The sequence below is a fragment of the Argiope bruennichi genome, chromosome X2, assembly GCF_947563725.1.
Source record: "Argiope bruennichi chromosome X2, qqArgBrue1.1, whole genome shotgun sequence".
In the NCBI taxonomy this organism is placed as follows: Eukaryota; Metazoa; Arthropoda; class Arachnida; order Araneae; family Araneidae; genus Argiope; species Argiope bruennichi.
Genome location: NC_079163.1, coordinates 103,117,324 through 103,141,713, shown reverse-complemented (window position 1 = coordinate 103,141,713; position 24,390 = coordinate 103,117,324). Strand labels below are relative to the sequence as shown.

Here is a 24,390-nt window from a genome sequence, read left to right as displayed (position 1 = left end):
CATTTTGAAATTGCACATTGGCATGAGTCATTAACAAGGTGATTGATCTGTAGTATCATTACAACGAAATGTTTATTCTTTTCTTGCATTTCGTTTCAGACAAATTTCAGAACGGCGACATTAGTTGTTTCTCAGAACACGATGATGAATACTTTGCTTATGCTTCCTTTTGTAATGGTGATTTCACGGGAGTTAAAAATGGGTCGTGTCGTTGTTTTTTTAAAATATCTCTTTGGTATGTGAATCTATTTTTGTGTGTCTCAGTGATGGCTACCGCTCCTAGCTTTTTTTTTGTCTTCATTTTTTTTCACCACCTATTATTCCCTGACCTCCTTTTTTTACCACCAAAAGAAGAGGATCACAAAGAATCATAGAGAGAAAATATATTATCTTTTAAGAGCCCTGAGACGATTATGTGGTGATGCATAATTAATTAAATGATGATTTGAACTCATTAATCAAAGATGATCTGGTTAATTACTCGATTAATCGATTAATTTCAGAACTGTCTATTATAAATGCATAAATAATTTTCATGTTTAATTCTATTTAACAGAAATAAAATTTCATGATATATAGGGTGTCCACTCATAATGGCCCAACAGCAAATTTCTTAACCTTTAAAGATAGGCACATATTACCAATTAGAAAAATGCTTTAAATGACGTTAAGAATTATATTTTGTATTGCGTGAAACAATAAATATACTTTAAAAAAATTAAGATGTCAAATTTTCATATGGTCTTCCCGGTGCCATTTAATAAAATATTCTTGCACAAACCTTTTAAACAAAAAAAAAAATCTGAGACTAAAACTAATAAAATTATGAAGCTTTAAATAGCACTATTTTAGAAGATTTTAAATCATTTCGATGGCCGTTTTGAGGAAAATTCACCAATCAATGCACTGTGTTTCATCGAGGCGACTGTTGATTGACCTAAGAAAATGAAATTCAAGATATTAACTAAGTCATTTCTGGTTGCAGAAGATAGGGATTCTTTTCTTTTTTCAAAATGTTAGCGTCTTGAGAATATATTATTAATATAACTAATAGGTCTGGGGAACTGGATATAGATTCAGTAAATTAAGTTTTAATTTTTTAGCAGTACATATTCTGACCCAAACAATAAAAAATATAATTATCTACGTGCTATAGAGGGTTTTTGTGATAGGAACTATATACCAACTCTAACGATTTAGAAATCAATTATTGCTCTCCTATGACAATTAATTATTATTTTTTAACTTATTTTACAACATCAGTTTATCATTGTAAAAAAATGGATATATCGCGGAGTTATATTCTGAGAAGAATTAAATAAAACGGTTAAAAATAAAACATTAAATAGGTTTTAAGCAAATAATTTAACACTGAAATTCTTTCAGATGCAGTAATAAAAATTCCTCCTGTTAAGTAATCGGATAAAGTCTAACTTATTAACACGCCTATGTATAGGTTCAATTTGCATATGAATCTTTAAGAGCGCCAAGATAACGTTCCATTTGGTTGTTAAGATCATCTAAAATATTGAAATTCAAATTTTCATAACTACTTAGTTTTAATAGTAGTCAAGTGATACTCTCCCGATCAAAAGGTTAGTGTATGAAGAAAACATTTCTATGACAAACAAACCGGATAACTGTATGAAAATTTAAATTCCATTTCCTGTATTCAGCAATGCATTTATTGATGGAATCAACGAAAAATAATTTCTTATTTAGAATACTTTTCCAATTAAAAACTTATGTATATTCCTAATTCGTTTGAAATTAGCTTTTGGGTCACAATTAGAATGGACACTTTGTACATATATTACAATAAACAGGTAGAAAGTTTATATGGCATTAGTTAATTAAAATGCCTTTTTTTTACGATTAAGCCTGAAAAAATTTCTGAAATGTTTGCGCTGATGCACCATAAGTTTCAAGTATTAGTTTACGATCTAAATACCTTAAAAATATTTACACCATCGCTTAAATATATTTTTATAAATAATGAGTCTAGCTGAAGGCAACGGTATTTTTAAGGACTCTCAAAACTTCCTCATTGTCTCTTTTTGCTGTATCTGTATATCAAATTACAAAAAAATAATTTCGGTTCCTTTATTATAGGAAAAAAATAAATATACACATAAAACTTTATTACGCTCATCAGATTTCGTGCACTTGTGGCTTTAAAAATCTGAAAGAAATCTTTTTAATTTCAAGGTTTCTTACTTTTAATCACGGCGGTAGAAATTTTTATTTTTTTCTGTCTCGAGGATAATCGACCTTGATATAACGACGATGTTTAATTAAAGCGCGCTTTCTAGTTTCTGGTAATAGGAAACTGATAAGGTTCAAAATGTTCTTTTATTCCATAGGGAAACAACTCGAAGGGGGGGGGGGAGATAGAAAGCAAATACGATATCAAATTTTAAATGGAAAATGAAGCATCATATAATTAATTCACGCGGCAGAAAAGTTAGTTTTATAAGATACTGAATTAAATTATTTTCACTCTGATAAACTTGAAGATTGCTATAATAATTAGATTGTTATTTTTCTCATTCACGTCATGGTGACTTTAGATAGTAAGACTCAAAATATTTACTTAATTTATTCGAGCTGGAATCCATTTAGATAATTCGTGTATCGAACTTTTAATCTATTATTATTATTTTTTAATGACTTTCTTTTGCAATTTTTTTTCCTTCTTGTTAGACACTGAGAACAATTCCAGATATCATGCTTACTCATTCTACAGAAATTACATAGATACAGGTATAATTTTGTCAGATTTACAATGTGGAGATTTCGTGACATTCATGCAGTTTCATACTTCATGCCATCTAAAAAACTATCATTCAGAGCGCATTTTTTTTAATTCAATGGGTAATTTGTTTACCTGAAGAACATGTCGAATCGAACGTATAGCAAGGCATTTTGTCTTTGAATGAATAGTTGATTCATCTTTATGATATTCGAAGTACCAGAAGAGAATATGTGAACTGAAGCGAATGTATAAAAATGCATTATAAATTTGAAATGAATAACTGTTTTATTCTCATGATTTTTAAAGTACAGCAAACTCCTGATTATCTGTGTAACTGGTTGGCTAGACTACAACAAGTAATCCTCGGATTAAACAGGACACAAATCAACACAACTATGTCTCTCAACAGCTTTTATTTATATTTATTTCTTATTTATAGATATTTTTGATTTTTTTAACAAAATTAATTGGCCAGTTGTATTTAACATTTAAATCCATTTTTATGACTGAATATTTTAAACAATATTTTGGGATAAACAACCGCGGATAATAGAGAGATTATTATAGCAACTGCGAAATTTATTTAAAAAAATAATATTTCTTTCTAAATCCAGAAAAAAATGTAAGGTATTTGGATTCATAGGATTAAAATAACTGCGGTTGTTATTCTTATATATAAAGTTATAAATTAAGATCCTTACAGAAACTTACATGTACTCTATGTTCGAAATTTGCAGTTTTCTACAATAATTTTGAAAATTAAAATTTATTTCTATGTTTCAAGAGTTATAAAATGCTTTCTTTATGATTGAAATCCTTTTGGTATATATGAGTAAATTATATTCGAGGCACTCTTACTGAATTTCATACGAATTAAAATAAATAATATATTTTTATGAAAGTATCTACAATTTAGCTTTATCATAACCAACAAAATAGCTTGAATAATAATAATACAAAAGGCTGAATGTACCATGTTGATAGAAAATTTTAATTTTAGCATACTAGTCAATACATCTAAAACACTCGCTTTTACTCAAAACGTTTCTGTTTTATTTAAATATATTACTTACTAAATATGTGAAAACGTATGAAATTCTATAGATTCACAAATAATATAATGATATGAGTTTTTTACATGGGGATATTTAATATTTTAAAAAATTATACTCATTTTAAATCAGTTCGCAAAGATTGAAGACAATTTGGTTACTAGAATAAAATAAAACTGACTTGCAGAATAGCTTATTCAAAACTTAAGATATTTAAATTTCAATAGCATAACTGCATTAAACTTTATGACTTTATTCCAAACATAAAATTAAAACCTGTTAAATATACAAACATCAAGTGTAAAGAATATATACTGATGAGAAAAAATAATGAAATCAATAACGAAATTTTGTTTTGCCAATTTAAATTTTACTTCCTTAATTTCTAAAGTTTTTTGCTTTGTTATCATCTAATTTGAAGAACACTTCCGTTTCGAGAACATGTTACCTTCTTTATTCAATTAAGAACCTTTAGAACTCTTGAGTGTTTACGGATTAAGAATAAATTTTATTATAGAATTACAGAACTTATGAATGATTTAATTTCAGCTTATAACATTCAAAAGCGATAATTCGATTCCCATGATGCATGGGCACAAAGATTAAGAGGCTAATTGAATTTTCTATACGCAATGGCATCTCCTATGCTTCATAGATTTTAATTCCCTCGTAAACATTTTCATCTGATTGTTTAGGACAGATGAATTATCGAGAGATTCTTTGATGAGGAGAGCTGAGAGACCGATTTTCAAGCAAAGCGATTTTAAATGTTATTCTAATAATTTCAAAACATGACTATATCAGAAATAAATTTACTTTTATAAAACTTGATATTCCAGACACTGAAAAAAGTTAAAGCTAAATGATTTTAAATCAGCATGTTTTCTCAGTTTGCAAATGAAGTAAATTTCTCTTTTTATTAGAAATATAAGGTTATTTTTTTCGATGATGGTGAATGGCCTTCTACAAGATTTATCAGGTCTTTTTTTTCTTATGTAAGCTTGCGAGCAAGATCATGTTTTGTTTTTTAACGTATTGGCACAAATAATATAATTAACTTTCTCACCAAGGAATAAATACAAATTTCATATTTATATTTTGGGGAATGATGGATAATACTCTAATAGTGCTTATAATTAATTTTCGAGAAACGAAAAATTTAATTTTAAGAATTGTAATTGGCGTTTTTGATTCATTATGTGGCAAATGGTGCATTATGAAATCTATTGATGCTAAATTTTTGAATGAAAAGCAGAATATTTCATTGAAGGAAGCAAATATGCACCATATTTTTAGTCTTCAATCAGTTAGATAATTTACCAATTTAGAATGGGAATATGAAAGCAATGATGTATGTCCATTAGCTAATCGTAGCTAAATAAACATTTATGAAAGCATAAATATCACAAGAGTAAGCATTAATAAAGGCAATAAAAATTTATATAGTCTTTATATTCAATTATTTGCATATGTAAATTAACTACAATTTTAATTTTCACAAAATCTTTGAACCATGCTTGCGTATCCTCATCATTAAATTGTACATATATTTTATCTTCATTCTATTTATTAAAAAAATTCTAATTTCTTCCTTTTTTTATAAGGAATAAAAGGCCATGAGCTTATTAAAAAATTAGAGTGCAAACGGATATCAAATAAATGCTTGCATTCTAGTCAAGAGCTTGATTTTTTTTAAGTGACAGAAAAAGTAATTTTTGGTGACAGGATAAAAAAAAGAAGCGATAACCTAATTACTGCAGATACAGGATGATGGATTGCTTGCTGTCATTTAGTGTTGTGTTCACTTCCATTTGGAGGGTATTTCAGTAAATAAAGCCAGAGCAAGATTATTTTGCAGCGAAAGAATTAGCTTTATTTGACTTTCGCCTCTTTTCACAAACAAATCACTCGAGTGGCAAACTGAGCTCAACAAGTAAATCAAAATTAAGAGCACTTCAATGAATATTTTGTTCTTAATTATTAGAAATGTTGGCTTTGATTTTGAATGAATGATAATGAATACTGGACATGCATTTTAAAAATTTATAACAAGAATGTGTATTTTTCAGACTAAAAAAGGCAGAACGAACTTTTTGTAATCCATAACATTGTTCATTCTTAACATAAATAGAAATTTGTTCATAATATGAGCAAATATATAACAGATTGCGGGTATTCATTTCATGTATTTAGCTATTGCTAAAAAGTTAAATATGCATTCTAATGAAAATCTAAAACGAAAAAAAATACATATTAGACCTAAAATATTCATCACAATAATACTGTTTTTACCTATATTTGTAATGATTATTGATTTTATTCCGCCTACTCATTTTTCACAACTAAATATCTGTATTACATCTTCAAATGAGTTAAGAGAGCTAGATTATTCAATATTTTACAAATTTTAAGATCATACAAGATTGCATTAAGAGTTATTAATTAAATAGGGATATCTCCGTCACATTCGTTATTGATTGTGAAAAAAAAAACTTTTCCACTGGTAGAATTTGAAAAAAATTAGAATATGTGGTTTTGCTTCTTAAGTGACGACATGCCATATGATTTCAATAGCTTTTTGTATTTGGGACAGTGAAGTTATTTCTTTGATTTCTGAAACTTAATTTTTGTTTAAGCATAGAAATTTGAAACCCTACCTTCGCAAGTTTTGCCGTCTCGGCCAAGTTGAAATCCTGGTAAACAACTGCACACAGGTCGTCCTTGAACACTTTTACACATATGTGTGCAACCTCCTTTATCTCGTGAGCATGCGTCAAATTCTACGAAATAAATAAATAAATAAGATTTGTTGAACAAAACTAAATTACATTAATATAAGTGTGTTGTAACTTTCCAAAAACTGTGCCTACATTTTTATGCATAGTTATACTTAAATAATTTTTATGACAATGAATTATCGTGGGAATATTTTTGAGTTTATGTAACAATATATTTTGTTGTTATGCAAGCGAACTTAACAGCTCTTAAAAATTCAAAGAAAGGAAAAAGGCAATAATTTTGCAGGAAAGAAACAGCAATAACTTATTTGAGAGTTCAGATGGAAAGTTAAATTAATGTCCTCTTGTTGTGAAGCTACTTGAAGATTCTAAAAATATTTAATAAAAGAGAAAAATAATTCCATTTTTATATAGAAAAACTTCGTTATATCACCAGGAAGAAAAAAAAAACGCTTATAAGAGATAGAAGAATTTCGATTTCAACATGCTTATAAACATGTACTTTTAAATGCTTTAACAAAAATTATGAGCTTTCAAAATAAAGGAAAATTAATGCTATCAATTTATTTTGGCCTTACTACCTTAAATTTGTTTCAAACACAATTTACAAGAATTTTTAACAGATAGCTTGAATAATCAACTATTTTTAGTATTATTTAATAAAAGCACAAATCACAATTTTTGTTTCTGATTTTTGATAACATTTTTAAAATTTGATAACAGATGTGATGATTTCCTAATTTATTTTTTTCATTGATAGAAAAAAAAATTTAATATCCTCTTTACCTTCAGATATTTTAGTTGATATTCATTTACCTCATTAATTTTTCACTTAATTTCTTGCAAAGTTCCTCCATTTTATTTATAAAATCCTCTATTTAAATACAAAATGCGTTAAAATAACGCCATGAAAATGATTTTATTATTTGGGATCAGGTGGAAATTCCGATACATGACAATTATTTTACTAATATATTATTAAAAATTCAAACCAAAAATTGAGATAACTTCAAACAATGAATATTCAAGGTAAAAAATAGTAAAAAAAAAAATAAGAATTTAAGTGCAAAACTGCTTTACCCTCGCACGTTTTTCCATCTCTTCCAATTTGATAACCAGATAAGCAACTGCACACTGGTCGTCCGTTAATACTTTGACATAAATGGGAGCACCCGCCTTTGTCCCGGGCGCAAGCATCGATTTCTGAAATAAAATTTACTGAATTTAATTTGAATTTAAAGAAAATATATTGAATTGGATGAAAATATATAGAATTTCATTTGAATCTAAGGATAATACAATGAGTTTAATTTGAATGTAAGAAAAATATATTGAATTTAATTTGAGTTTAACGAAAATATATTGAATTTAATTTGAGTTTAACGAAAATTTGAATCTAAGGAAAACAAAATGAGTTTGATTTGAATATACGGAATAATGAAAATACACTGAATATTTTAATTCACTAATATAAAAATTAAGATATTAAAACAGATTTAAAAAATGTAAAAGAAAGTTCAAATTCAGAAATAATATAATAAGTAGCCGCCTTTGGCGAGCAGATGTTCGCCCATCATCTATATTTTAAAAAATAATTAATAAAAGCAAAAGCCTATACCCCCCATCACAAATAAAGTATGAATTTCGGGAATTTTTATTCATTTTAAAATAATGCTACCATGGCCTCATAAATTTCATATCAAATTAATGAACCCGGTTTTCAACCACCACCCATTCCCGAGAGAAATTTCAAAATCATTACTTCACAGCTCATTCTCAGTTTGGAAATTTCTTGACCGAGTTTGCCGGTCACAATTACTAAATAAAATATACAATGTATCGATTTTTCCAACTTTAATTTCGAACGAAAGCTCATGACTTCTCGACATATCATCAAGGATCATCTGTTCCTTTTCTTATCCATTTTCGAAAGATAATGCACAATAAAACTTAGTCAAAGCCCCAAACCTTTTGACAATTTTCGAAGCCTAACAAATAATTAAGTATTTAAACGATTAAAATAGTATTTGTTATCGAAAATAAGCTAATGTCAAAATTTCAGTTCTCTAACACATGAGAAAATAAGTGAAAACCGATTAAAAGATTCCATTTTAACAAACATGAAACAAATCAAGTTAAATAAAGAGGTTTGAAAATTCCAAGAAATTTGATTGCTAGAAATAAAATTAAAATATTCTAATAAAGCTTAACTATACAATTAAATAATGTTCATCATATTTCAAAAATCAAATGAAAATATACAACTCTGTAGAAATTGATAATTAAAAAAATATCGATTAATCAATGTTTCTTAACAAGAATTCAAATAATTAATTTTCTTCATTAAATGTCTGATTTTTGGTTTCTCATCTCTACTTTGTACATGATTGGGTAAAAGAAGCGGGAATTTAGTTATTTGAATTTTTCATCGTTCAAATATTTTTAACTGTGAAATCAAATTTATTTTTGAGAATTTTTCAAATACATATAACATTTACATAGAACATTTGCTAGGGACATTCTAATACCGATGATTCTTATATTTATTTATTTTCTTAAAAGCGATTATTTCTAACAATAAAGCACTATATTTCCCTCCGTCAGTCATTGAAATACCACGACATTCAAGTATAAAATAATTGAGGACGAAGGTCGCAAAGAAATTCCGAAATGACGTTGAAATAAAGTAAGGATACCAGATAAAAGAAATATAGAAAATAAGCACCACTGAACTTCAGCAGAATAGTTGAATCGGCATTCCTTTGAACATTTAACCAATTCGAGCTACTATTTGACATTCATTTAATTTATTAACTTCATAATTGATTTAGTTTTTAATCTCAAAAGTGATTCTTTCTAAGAGTCATAAATTTTATTTCCGTCGCCACTTGTCAGTCATTGAAGTACCATTATATTCAAATATATAATACTTGACGATGAATGATTTTTGCGACAAACCTCCTAAATGAGCTTGAAATAACGAAAGAATACCGGGAAGAAAGAAAATATGACAAACAAAACTCATTGAACTTCAGTTGAAACAGTCGAAATGGCATCTCTTCGAACATCTAATTAATTCGTGCTAGTGCTCGACAATTAGAATTAATTAGAAGAGAGGGAGAAATCACGTCAATAGAGCCCAAGTGTGTAGCTCACAGGACTTCAACTCCGTCTCTGAAAATCGATACGAGAACAATGGGAAGAGACGAGTGTCTACAATGAATGTAATCTAATTCGAAACTTGTACAATTAGTTCACACATGTTAATCAACCAGGACGTTCTAATTTAAAGACATACTATCAGTTAAAAGGGGATTTCTCTAAAAAAGTAGTCTTTAACACGAACCATGGATTGTTTAATAAATTGTAGTTTATAATAGAGATAAAAAGAAGAGAGATTTTGGATAAATTTATTTTTCAATTTATAATAAATAGTATTCAATACATAATGCATTTAACGCACAGCTTATATATCTGTTTTATTTGATTAGATAAAAATATGCGCCATATTAAATATCATCCAGTTCTTACTCGCAATTTTTCTTGAACTGCTTTCGAATCTTGGAGTTCCCAAACTCTAACAAGATATTCCTTATTTAAAATGAATTTTTTTATATTCGGTTTAATTCACACGAAGAATCAATCCAGGACTGAAGAATTTATTTAATTCTTTACTTTAATTTGAATGGACATTTCAAAAATTATTTATTGAACAGAATTATTACTATTATCTAAAACACTATCTGAGAATAAATATCAAGCAAAATAAATTTATCACTACTTGGGTATATTTCTTACTTTTTAAAACAGAATGAGGCGATAAAACCAGTCACTGCATAAAGAGTATATATATATAAAAAAAAGTCATCATCTTAAAAAATGCTTGATAAAAAGAATAACTTCTTCACATTGATGGAAACATTCTGATAGATACAGGGCATATAGTACGTATTAAATGTAGATAAATAATAGAAATTAATTATGAGCTGAATCGATGTCCAACTGTCCATACAATGGGAACTTTCGTCATCGAACTTTCATTAGTTATCCATATCGATAAGCATGATTTGAAATGAAACGATTACTGTTTTCTTTTCTAATTAATCTTTTTCCTTGTTTGCTTTATTATTATTTATTTTTAGATTAGATTAGATTAAAATCTCGTTTGAAACTACAGGAAGCAAATATGAGAATGGACCACTCAGTTTCTAACATAATCAGTTAATGAGGGTGTATGTTCGCAACACATCGCTCTCCAAACTTCTACGTCACACCAGTGAGGGACTATTTGATGCCGACGAACAAGGTTTGTCTACGCAACGGATGTCTTGTGGTATCGGATCACGAATACATGATCAGAAGTTAGTCCTAATAGAATAAAATGCTCTACAAGAATATTAAGTTTTCATCACGATACTAAGCGCCATTCGAGATGTCAAATGACTTTATGGAGTTATCGTACAGTATCTTGTGTTAACAAGCAAGACTGCCCTCATCCCACTGAGAGCCTCAATTTAAGTTTGGAATATTTTTCTGTTTTTATGCTTTTCTTTATGCTCTTATACCCTTTTCCCCGGTCGATCTTATAACAACATTGAAAATAAGAATAAATAAGATAGTTTAGATACCACACACAATACAATACAAGCACAATAAATCGGAGGATTATAAGCAAACTATCTTACCATTACATGTTTTACCATCTCTTCCCAACTGAAAGCCGGGTAAACAGCTGCAAACTGTTCTTCCAGCTATCGTATCGCACCTCTGGGCGCATCCACCATTGTCTCGAGCACAGGAATTGGCAGCTGGAAAAAGAAAAAACAACTACATTGAATAAAAGAGAAAATTTATTAAAACATTTGGAATGGCGTCATTCTTCAGGGACATACAGTGAACTTTTCCTTCGGCTAAAGTCAGGCCAAACGGATTCTTTATTCGTATAAGCCTCTATAGATATATTATATTGAGTATGAAAAATAAAACTGATTTATATAAAAAGCATACTGTATAACTATATAAAATAAGAACGATGCACTTTTTTATTTAGTACAACAAAATACTTGCAATCCCTTCTTAGATTATTTTGAAACATTTCAAATGCAAATTTAGCGCACCATTTCCAAATTTAGTTTTAAAAATAAAGGGATTTTTGGGCTATATATCTCGAAGTTTTTTAATCGAAATACCTAGCATTATATAGTGATACTCGTGATTCAATTAGGAGCAATCTTGATCGAAAATGTACAAAGAGTAGTGTCGGCAAACAGGCTAAACTGAGAAAAATAAAACAAGATCTACCACGCGAAATTTGCTGCTATAAGTTACAGGCACATAACTGGGCGATAATATTTAACAATTCTTGATGAAAATTGTAGGCAAGCATTTAATTTAATAGGGAGAAAATAGCAGAAGACAACAGTTGTATTCCTCAAAATTCGATACTGACACCAGATCTACGTTATTCAGTCATCAATACTATATCAATATAACATCAATATTCATACATTTGAGCCTTTCAAAATATCTGGCGTTTAGGTACTTAAAAATGTTGTTGTTGTTTTTAATGGCACTTGTCATAGACAAGCCCACCGACTTCAGAAGTCAGTGATTTTAAGCCAAGGGTGCGTCTCTTGCTTTTACAGCAGCGCCATCTAGGGCTAAGAGCATTTCATTCACAGATCGTAATTTAGACCTGAATCAGAGAACGATCACCCTTGATCCAGTACCCCAAGTGGTATTACTCTCGACATGGAGAACTTTGTGACCGCGACAGATTTATATGTGCGCCAGGCACCACACACACGGAGAGTCTTCGTCCGGGGGGGGTTCGAACTGGCAACCCAAGGGACGCGAAAACAACGCCCTATCAACCAGGCTATCCCGGCCGCTAAAAAATTTTTTAAATGATGTAACTACCAAAAATATTTAAATACCGTTTTGTAGTTTTAAGTATCAAATGAACAATTTTTTATAAAGTAGTAAGCAAAATAATTCCCTGGTAGTACTATAACTAATTCAAAAGAACTCGCTAATGTGATGCCCCCTTGGAGTTGATTGAACTTTTTTTGCTGTTTCACATTTGACACCTAAATGTTTACCACTCTTGTTCTTCTTTTATCAAATTGATTGAATCGCTGAAGCAATAAAATGTTTTTGCAAATAATGGCATATTTTAACACTTTTGCTAATTCCTCCATTACACAAGTCGATGGTGCAACATATGAACTGCAGCAGATGGTAAACACTTCCTTAGCCAATATGGTACTAAACTATTTCATCCTAAAAACAGGCTAGTTTGTAGTTTTTCCGGATTCCATGCCATATTAATTCATTTTTCTTTGCTAAAGCTCCTGATACAACCTTCAAAATTATTATAGCCCTTTTGAATCATCATGCACATTGCGATACTGATAAAAAATTCGAAGAAATCGAAATGATTTTTTTTACTTTGTTGCAGCTATACGATAATTTATAGAAAAAAAAATTAATAGCATAACTAACGTAGTTAATATTATTGCTCAAAAGAAATACTGCCATATATTCTCAATTTTTTATATAAATTCTCATAAAACAGCAATTTTAATCAATTACTAAGCAGAGCCAAAATCTTTATTGGTCCATTATTTAAACAATTATGTCTCGTAACTTTATACTCCATTAAACTAAACTTATATCTGCCTTGCAGATAAAACGTAATTAAAATGAAACCTTGTTCTCCCAGGATAGAATTCATCATCTATTTACCTGAAACTTTAATAACATTATTCAGGTAGAGAAAAATCAGATGACGAAAGAAAAAAGATTTTTTCCAATAAATAAACTGTCAGTGCCAGTGAAATATAAGGGTTGTTTATGACATTCGTGGCAGTCATTAAGGAGGAATATAATTGCATTCAAGTGTTCCCGAAAAGAGAGTAGTTTTATAATTACATTCGTAGCAGCACTTTGGGTTATTTTTAGTTACTCATTATAATATAGATTATTTTTTTCTTTTTCGTAGCAATACATTTTCCGTCCGATTTACACGCCTGAAGTGAAAAATGTTTCTTTACGATTGAATTAATTCTTGCTAAGTTTTATTTTGTTGCCTTATGATGAGTTGTTTAAACATTTCGGAATATGCAATAATTGCTTCTTGATTTGTAATGATTTGATAAGTAATATCGTATTGTAATTACCAAAATAAACTGCAAAGAAATATCGAAATTTTGTTAAATAATTTTAATCACAGTTTCAAACTAACTAGAAAAGTGCTATTAATATTCTCGAATTTAGTATAATGAGATTTTTTTTCTAACTTAAAGGGGGTAAATAATGAAAACAACAAAAGCTGCTCTACTTTTCTGAACATTTGAATTATATTCAACACGCATGCAGAGGGTGAAAGCTTAACATATTCAGTAAATCATCGCAAATATATAAGACTTTCACAGATAATTAAAATAATAACAAGAACATACAGTGGGAGTGGTCTCTCTGAAACTTTTTTGCATATTCTCTTATCAAAAATTAATCCCTTTCCCCTCACATGTGGATCTTGGGCAAGGCCGTTAATGCCTTCTATGGCAACAATAGCAACGAAATATAGATTCCTAGCACGAATTTAATATTTTCATCGAATTCATCGAGCTAATATGTATTTTGCACGTCTTTTTTTTCCTATCAATTGAAACCAAAATTTGACATGGAACATTTGTTCTTCTCACAAGATCACACACCAAATTTCATTTATTTAAGCCATTGCATTTACATATATGAAAAAGTATAAAATGACAGACTCTCGACCCTTTAATAAATTTGGTATAAAGATGCTAAATCTGTGTGCCAAATTTTATATATCTAGATCTTTACAGTTTTTAGTTGAATTCATTTTTACACGAACAGCCAGGCAGACAGACTTTTTGCGAAGGAATTTCTTCAAAATATGATACAAATCTATAAATTTGGTCTTATGTCCATATACCAAATTTAATCAGTCTATATAAATATGTCCATATACCAAATTTCATCATCTGAAAGCGTTTTTGAGCTATCGTGTTCGCCGACAGGCAGACTTAATACCAAAAAGTTGTTTACCGAATTTAGGGAAATTGGAGGCTGGGATAGCCTGGTTGGTAATGCGTTGGATTCGCGTGCCTTGGGTTGCGATTTCGAACCCCGCCGGCCGAAGACTCTCCGTGTGTGTGGTGGCTGGCGCACGTATAAATCTATCGTGGTCACTAAGTCCTCTATGTCGAGAGTAATACCACTGGGGGTACTGGTTCAGTAGTGATCGACAAAAACAGGGAAATTGGAAAAGTAGATTTGTTAAAATATTGAATTCAAACTTTTTGACGATTAAAATACTTTCTGTATATTTTGTATACGAGAAAGTAAAAGAAAAACCACGAACTAAGATTTTTACCAACACAGCACATTCATTTTCAACTGGGCAAATAATACTGTTGAAAAGACTGATTTCCAACAGGAAAGCATTATGACCTGCCTACATCTGAGTATTTAAGACAAAAAAATGCCGCCTGGGAGACAATAAGGAAGCATGAATGTATAACTGTTGCTATTGCGCTAGTCTTATATATAAAATGCAACAAAATCTAGGATGGCTCATTTTAATTGGCCATCACTGCAAAAACATATCTCATAAGCTGCCGCTCGTCATCCGACTTAAGTGCAAAATTATGAGGTCTGTCTCAAATTAGCCTTCATGTTATTTAAAATCTTGACTTAATTATAACTAAATTTACATAATCGTTTCTCTAAAGCTCCTACAAGAAAACAAAGTTGCATAAACTTAAATTTGCAAGACGAATTACACACCAAAGAATAAATATTTTATAACTAAAGGGCGAATATGTAGAACGACTGACAAATAAGCTTAAACATTTCATTCTTTTTTTTCTTGTTTCGTAATTCTTGATTTTAATTCAGGAATTTTATTATAACTTTAAGAGGTTAAAAAATATTCCTCGCATCATGTATGAGCACGATAATAAATTTATATTTTGATTCAGGGATACGTAGAATTTCTGTTTTCAATTCTTTATTTGACTAAGTTATTGACCTTACATTTTTAATACTTTTTTTTAGAATAGATGGGATCTTGCCAGGAAACTTTCACTTCCTTTCCCTCTGCTATAAACATCCATATGTTCCTATTATCTGAATCATCTCACAAGGCCTTCTATATTGAGAATTTCATTTTTAAAAGTTTTTCTTTTACTTTTTTTTCGTAATTTAAAATATATATATATATTTGCAGGGATTGCACTAAAAAGTCACATTAGATGCCTTTTGCCAGCATTTTAATATAACAGTTAGTCAACATTTGTCAGAAATTTACTTATAGAATCAACATCGGACATAAAATATATATACGCATTGATATATATTCCACTACATAAAACGCTTATTTAATTATTTTTATTACTACTTGCTTTTCAGAAGTCAATTAGTTTAAAATGTGAACACATTTATGTCAATTGATTCTGATTTATAAAGAAAGGATATGCAAAACGAAGAGTTTTAGCAATTTAACTTCAAAGACGAACCAACTTATTTTCTCAGCTTCAATTTTAATATTCTGCAAGGAATAATAATTTCAATTATAACTATTTATAGAAAATATCTTGTAATCACCGCAATAAACTAAGTATAGCACGATTTCTCACAGTCAGTTGGATGATAAGGGATAAAGGAACTAATCAATGGCCGGGTTGTTGCAGAAAGACAACAAACTACTCGTGAGTTTTAATCCTCGGTAAGTGCATGCATCCCTTTAGAAGATGGGGTTTCTCTCTTTTTTTTCCCATACATATTCGCAAAAATTGCAAGCTCGGACTAATAAATTTCTGGAGGCAGATTATGTTGTGGTGCCTATGTCTATGTCCAAGAAATTGTACTTCCACAGCCCTACAATATACCTTCACTAATTTTCAAAGACCTCGCTCTGAAAAAATAATGGCATCACATCTAGATAATTTAAAACTAATCTTATTTATAGCATTATAACTCCTATTCTCATAACTTAAATCCACATGAAGCATGACTTTTGCTTTTGGCAGTTGAAAGAACTGATGTATCGAATTCTAACTGCAACAAAAACAGAATTAGTTGTTGGCCATCACGTTGCTTACACATTTGTTACAACCGCTCTGTTAGATTGGACTTGATTCACCATACCACGGCATGAACAATCATGCCTTTATATGCAAGGCGGTCATTTTAAATTGTTGTTACTATAGACATTATACATCATGAGTGTAATTTCCTTCTGAAAAACTGGCAGGTGTGATGTAAGAAGTACATGATATCATATGAAATTCTTTTGATATCATATACTTCTTACGTTAAGTAAAGAGACGGAAGTGAAACAAAGTTTACCAGATTTGGCTATGTCTCTCTCCGTAATAACCTGCGATATATATATTAGTAATAAGAAATCGAGGGTAAAATTCCCTGAGTCCAATACAATCGTATTATCTTATTATTTCACAGCGACTCACTCCACCTTTTGAGCAAAGGCATTCGTCTCACTGATGTGAAAGTCAGCCTCAAACATGTTAGAGTCATGTTATATCGCAGCTTTTCATATTTTAATAAAAGTTTCTTGGTGATGGAATGCGATGTCACCATGTTTGAGTGCATTTTGTTTTAGAAAATTAGAGTCGTAAATGCATGGTTCTCAGGGCACTTATAAGACACATCTAAAAATAAGAAAACGTGCTTCGTTGAATTAATTCAGTGATTACGGACATCCTGTATATTTTGTTATTAAAGTAATAAGTACTGACAGTTGTAAAAAACAACCAAATCTCAAAAGAAAATAAACGATTAGATAAGAAAGGAGCTATCTGTACCAATGATGTAATAATATAAAAATTATACTGAGATAAAATATTGAAAGTTTTTATTTAATAATCTTATTTATAATTCATTAAACTTTATTTAGCGATTAAACCATTTAAAAAAGGCAAACTTCATAAAAACCAACATTTAGCAAGGTTAACTATTTTAGTTTAGATACTTTTTTCAATACTGAAATCCTTTTTTGCATTTAAATTGCATTAATAAAAAATGTTATTAAAAATAATCACCTTATTGAATTATCAATATTGTTTAATTTTGATTTTTGGTAAATTTTCTTCAATAAGATGATTGATCTACAAGAATTTTTACGAAAAACCCTTAATTTTGAAAATAACTAACCCAGAAACGGTTATAGATAGAAATATGAAACCAATGATATGTTTATTAAAAACGCCTATCCGAATCTGATGCAGAAACTGTAAAATTTGATTTACAAAATGCACCTTTAGATGTGATGCAGGTAAAATTACGGATTTCTATAAAAAAAAAAGTTTTTTAAGCAAGCACAAAATCCTTCGGAAAATATTACACACGTTTCTCTACATGATTCTGTGTCTGTAAACCATATAAGTTCGAGTTGAGCTACAACGAGGGGATTTGATACTGAGGTCCTCAAAATGATTGACGGTTCTGGTTTCGATAAGTAAGTAGATGAGGCACATTTTCATCTGGATGGTGTCGTTAACAGATACAAGTAGCGATTCGGGAGTACCAAGAACCCACATCTGTCTCTTCACTACCACTCCAATTCCTACAACCTCCTGCAAGAGTATCATTGTCCCTTTTTCATATGAGTAACGGTGACAACTAACCTGTATAGTGTGTAACAGTTTGTTGCCACTGAATAAGCCTCAAACAATCGACCAGGCACATCATGGTTCTGAAAAATGGGCCTCGCCCACACCGTGCACAAGATTCTTTGACCTTCTGGACGAATACTTCGATTATAGAGTTATTGTGTTGAACTATTCAACAGTTAAAGGAAAATGCATGGATTGGCCACCTTATTCACCCGAACTCACCCCCTGTGATTACTTTCTATGGTGCAAACTGAAAGACTTTTTTTAACATTCGACGAACTGTAGGAAACAATTTAGGATATTTGTTTATCGATTTCCGGTGACAAACTACAGAAAGTCAGTAGCAATTTTATTCTTCGTTTGTAACATGTGTGTTATGCGAGTGGGGCGCATTTTGAATCGCCTCTGATATGAATGTAACCATGTGCAGCCTTCTTATAGTAATACTTACGGCAATGCCATCTATTGGCACCATTTCTTACTAAAATTTTGAGGGTTCTGTATGAGATATCAACGTTTCCCCTCGCCCCTTTTTTTAAAAATAAACATATCACTGGCTTCATGCTTTCATCTATCACCTTTTGCTAGTAATTATTTTCAGAATTAGGGATCCTTCGTAAAACTCCCGGCATGAAGTATATTTTGTGCTACATATATACAATTTCTAAATATCTAATTTTGCGAATATTACTCACCATCGCATGTTCGTCCGTCAAGATTGAGCCGATAGCCTTGACGGCATCGACAGCGAGCCCTTCCATGACTGTCGTCACAAATGTGCTGACAACCTCCATTATTAATGCTGCACTGGCGGCTAGCCATATCTAATCTAGCCATATCTAATAAGCAGAAATAGATAACTATTATTATAAATAAGAAATTAATAAGATTTAATTTAAAGTCACTGAAATATGAAGTATGCAGTTTTGTATTTAAACCTTGCAATCCCTTTACTTCGGTTGCAGGTGAAATGAAAGTAATAAATTTATTAATGAGTGAAAATGAGTTGAAATATTTCAGATTTCAGTTCTCGATTAATAAAATTACAAACTCTGCTTGCGGCTGCGATGGCTTAATGGAAGGTATATCAGCTTAGACATTCAGTTCCCCCGAATATCTTGCATGCAGTTGGGGTTAATGTGAATTAGTGATAAAATTTAAGTATAGAGGTAATGGATTTAAATTCATATTATGTGGAAAACTAAAGAGTGTCGGGTCATTTCAGAAATTTTCTGACCGTGATTTGAATTTGTGAGGCCCGATCCAAATTGGCTCTTAAGTAGCTTCTAAGCAGCACGCACATTTAACTGATTAACCAGTATCTATGTTTATTTCAATTACGTGAAAATTATAGAATGTTTTCATCTGAATTTCCATACTTTCACTCATGAGCATCAGAATCTTAAGTGATAATGCTGTACAATATTTTACGATACTTCACTTAGCAGCAGATACTATCTTATCTGCTGTTAAGTCTGACCATATATAATGAAGTGAAAAAATTCTCAAATATAGGTGCATAAAATATTCTTTGAATTGAATTTGTGAAACCTCAAGTAATTTTTCATCTTCGAATGATGTTAAACTCCTCTTGACTTTTTTTTTTGAAACGTGAGATGTGTATAGAAGTTGTTATGGAATACTAAGGCCTATAAACTGTAAACCGAAGTTAGAATGTATATACAGCAAATTAGACAGAAGATACAAAGGATTTTCTATATTAACCATCAAAATCATAAGTTGAACAGCAATTCTGTGGTAAAATGTCAATTATATTAAGCATTACGAATTTCAACAGCAATGTCATTTCTCAGAGTGAAACAAAATAATGAAATATAGAAGGAAATATAACAACGCTATATAAAATTTACTACAGTTTCATTTTAATTGCCATTTTAATATTTAATATATGTTTAACATCTTCGTTGTCCGTAACGCGTCTAGCGCGTTCAAGTGAAACTTCTGCAGGACGGCCGTAACACGCTTCAAGTGTTCTTCTACATTTTAAAACTTTTAATGTTTAACACTCCTTGTAAATGTTTACTTGTTTGAGTTTTTATTTTTGTTTGTTATAATATATACAGTGAAAACTGATCTGTACTAATATGTTATAGTATACAGAGTATAAATACTGATAACATATACTAATATAATACAATTAGTATACCGAGATATATATTAATCTGTACAGAGAGAACAACACTACATGCAGCGAAAAACAGAGGATCGCTGGGGAGAAATTTACGCGGATAGGAGAGGACAGCGAAAGAGTTAACTCAGTTTTCCATTGGTTATAATTGTTTAAAAAAATAAACAAGCTTTTCAAAAGTATGATAATTTCGTTATAGGTAAAGACCTTTCCCAGTGAGATGGAAGTTTGGATAGAAGATAATGGCTTAGTTATCGCTCTCGTCCAGTAACTATGATTCAAAAATTAAAAATAATTCACATGTAATAGGGGCCAAAAATAGTCCACATTTAAATTAAAAACTATACGTTAATTAAACTAAACTGTTTACACTTTCCATACTAAAACTACAATCTAAACTAAGTTACACTTTACAGTCAAGACACATACCTAATTCGGAAATCAATATCCAAAAGTTATTTGAAACAGTCCTAAATTTATCATGTATAAAATGTACTTTTTTCTGCAAAAGTGTTAAGTAATAAACTAAGTTTTATACTTCAATCTAAAATATAAGATTTAAAAAAAAACGGAAAAGTCTAGTATTTATGTAAATATTTATGTATATATTTTTTTCTTTTTCCTGTGCTTGCTGCAATAGACAGTACCACATATATTTGTTTGGTTTCAGAAACAAACATTCACCTGTCATTCATATCAATTAGATTATCTCTAGTGATACTATAAAAAAAAGTCTATTCGAAAAGCCTTTAAGGAGTGGTACATTTCAGTTCTTTCCACATCTAAGAAAATATGAGGTTTAATGGTCAGGAATTTCATTCTTTTTACAATGACAGAAAAGTGTTTCTTGGAATTTATTCACTAAATTGCTTTTTATTTTATTTTCCATTCAAAGTTCGCCATGCTCCATTACTCTTCATGTTCCACAGAAGTTACCGAGAAATGTAATTGGATAAAAATTCCATCCGACTCCGAATCAATTGAGATCATTGATTGACAGAGGAGAACGTCTCCTTCAGAGCGGCCTTGCCGAATACAAGGAAACAATTGTGAATAAATGTAAAAAAGACTTTTAAGTACATAACTAATGCAGGAGATTCTACAAAAGAAAAAAAGCTACTACCGAACTACAACTGTACAAAAAGCGTATGTAGTAACCGGCGGAAACAAAGCAGCAAGCTTTGTTAGATATCTACCCACATACTAGATGGCAATCAAAAAAGAAAGTTCTTGAAAGGGAATCGATTTTTTTAGTGATTTAAAGGACCTTTCATCGAGGGGTAGGGCAGTGATGACGACAATAAAGGCGGAATCGGAACAGGCGGTGGGTAGGAAGTAGAAAGAAGAGCTGAAATTTTGTACGTAATGCTAGCATGCAGTGATATTGAAAGGGAGTGCTTTGTGAGAAGCATAAAAAGTAGATTAACAAAAGCTGATATCTTTACTTACCAATGCATGTTCGGCCATCTGTATGAAGACGTTGTCCTGGCAAGCATTCGCAGGAGTATCCACCATCGTAGTTGATGCATTTGCTTTGGCAACCACCATTGAACATCTCACATTCGTCGATATCTGTGGATTGTAAGCATAATAACATCAGGGTGGTTGTGAATTTATTATGAGAACGCCTACGCACACAATAGGTATGTTTGATCAATAGTGTACATAAAACTGTATAGACAGGTGGGTCTTTTGGCATTTTTCTGATAAATAGACACAAAGCAGAAAACACCAAATATTCGATAGATAATACTCTAATAGAATAATATTCGATAGAAAAAAGCAATATACAGCTCTTATCAGTATATTTTTGCAGGCAGATAGTTTTAAGAACATTAGAATGGGATGCATCTGGTGATATTTAGTCAAAAATGGGTAAAAATTTGTTATAATGTTTTTCGCTGCATTTTTCTTAAATGCAAACTATTGCTCTAATAGTGTGAACTATATTTTATAAATGACTTAAGATGACGTAGAAAGGAAACGATATACTCAAGTTTAATTAGTTAAAGGTTATGAATTTTTCTTCTTCCCTTTTTGTGAGAACATGCATCATTCTAATTTTTAGAAATTTATATTATTAAATAAAAGTATTTTTCATTTTTTTTTTTGCAAATTTTAATATACAAGTGTGAAAAAAGCTCTTATTAGTAACTTTAAAATTATTTAAAGTATAATAATCTGATTGATTAATAATTATGTACTCAAATAAATCGGGGAATTTAATTACAGTTGCTGAATTGCTAGAATAAAAGTGGTCTCTTTAATAAGGTTATATTTTTATCTACTTTTGGGGAGACAAGAATGTTGTTTAGCATTCCTTAGGATAACCATCAAAAAGACATTAACTTTTATTCAATAATAACCGCCAGCATTTCAGGTACGTTATTCTATGAACATACTACTGTTTCCAGTTTGACGAAGACGACACTTGAGCTGGCACCCCCTCTCCAAACTTTTGAACCATGCCAGTGTTAGGACGTTTGGCTCCGACGGATTTAACGTGTACCAGCCCTGCTTACACGACAGCTCTTGGGTGGAATCGGATCTTGAACCTGAAACCCTCCGCTTCTGAAGCCGAGACCTTACTCCCAGGCCACCGCGGCCTGGGATTTAGTCCCTCTGCATGACCAAAATAGTTCATTAAAAATTGCATATTACATTTTATAGTATTTGAGAAGTGTATTTATTAACAGGTTATTATTTCGTATTAGCTGCTCAGTTACTGATAGTTATTTAATGAAGCTGCTGAGGCGTGCTCTCTATATTCATTATGAAAGGCAAAAACACTGGTGCGATTTGAAATAAAAATAATAATCTAAAGAAATAGAAAAAAGACGGCTTGAGTCCCTTGGAATACTAAAACAAGTGACGTGTTAGTTTTCACGCATATAGAAGACTACACTTATATGCATTAGATAAATATTCTATAGTTGGGACTCCAGCTTCGGTCATGAAATTCTAAAGCTAAAATCCTGCCCTCAATTATATGTGACCTTTATATGCATTCTGAAAGATCATATTTAACAATTTGGTATTATTAAAAGTTAGTGTTTCATTACTTAATTCTTAATTCTAAGGGTTTTATGCTTCAAATTATGTATCGAAACAGTGATATATTGGTAATATATTATATATATAAGTAAATATACAAACTATATAAGACAACAAAAACCACAAAAGCTGAAAATTGAGTATATAATTTTATAAAAAATTACAGAAGTACAAATGGATATACATGTATATAAATTATTTTTCTGTTATAATGTATATATATAATATGTATGCATAATTTTTTCTGTTACAGAAAGTGCATTTTTAAACAACAAGACTACATCAACTTGTTTTTCTTTGTGTTCTAATTTGGACACTTTTAGCCAAATATCAACGATATCAAAGAATTGAAGTTAAAGTAAGGTCAGCAAACATCAAAAAAGAATTTGTGAGAATGATAATAAATAATTCAAAATATAAAACACTTTTTACAGATTTCCACTTTTTCAGATTTGAGGCATATGTTCAAAATATTAAATATCCACTAAAACATTTTTTTAACATTTCATTCAGAAATTGATGCCTGTAAAAAACATTTATTTTTTTAAACTTCCAGCTAAACGTAAAATAACTGACACAAATGAATAAAGAATTGTTTTTAATGGTTCTAAAATTATAAAGAGTAGAGACTGAAAGAAAAATATTCCTCTTAAAACTCTTATCGTAAATAAAAACATCAGAGAACAGTCAAAACGCTAAAAAAAACACACCAACACCTTTAAAAATGTTATTTTGATGGAAAGAAGAAAGTCTTAACTTTAAATAAGAACACATTCCGGTTTCAAACTTCAGAATCGACCAGAAAATAAATACGAATGATTTCTGGGAATAAAAACATGGAAAAATGCGCAAAGGAAACAGCTTGTGTTGTTTTCGTAGTTGAAAGGAAAAGAAAAATATCTAATCCATTTCTTCGACCACTATTGAAAAAATGGAAAGAGAAAAGTACATTTCAGAATATCTTCCAAACATC

The 24,390-nt window shown here is 30.3% G+C and overlaps 1 protein-coding gene across 2 annotated transcripts in view; it reads right to left on the bottom strand.

Annotated features, from left to right (window-relative positions):
- LOC129959972 (multiple epidermal growth factor-like domains protein 6) overlaps positions 1–24,390 on the bottom strand; it is a 350,782-nt gene that overhangs the window by 131,091 nt on the left and 195,301 nt on the right. For both annotated transcript variants that reach the window (XM_056072919.1, XM_056072920.1), the window contains exons 6-10: positions 21,813–21,935; positions 18,910–19,053; positions 11,231–11,353; positions 7,626–7,748; positions 6,465–6,587 (exon numbers count right to left, since the gene is read on the bottom strand). In XM_056072919.1, the coding sequence (XP_055928894.1) occupies positions 6,465–6,587; positions 7,626–7,748; positions 11,231–11,353; positions 18,910–19,053; positions 21,813–21,935 (636 nt within the window). The remainder of the gene's footprint in view (positions 1–6,464; positions 6,588–7,625; positions 7,749–11,230; positions 11,354–18,909; positions 19,054–21,812; positions 21,936–24,390) is intronic.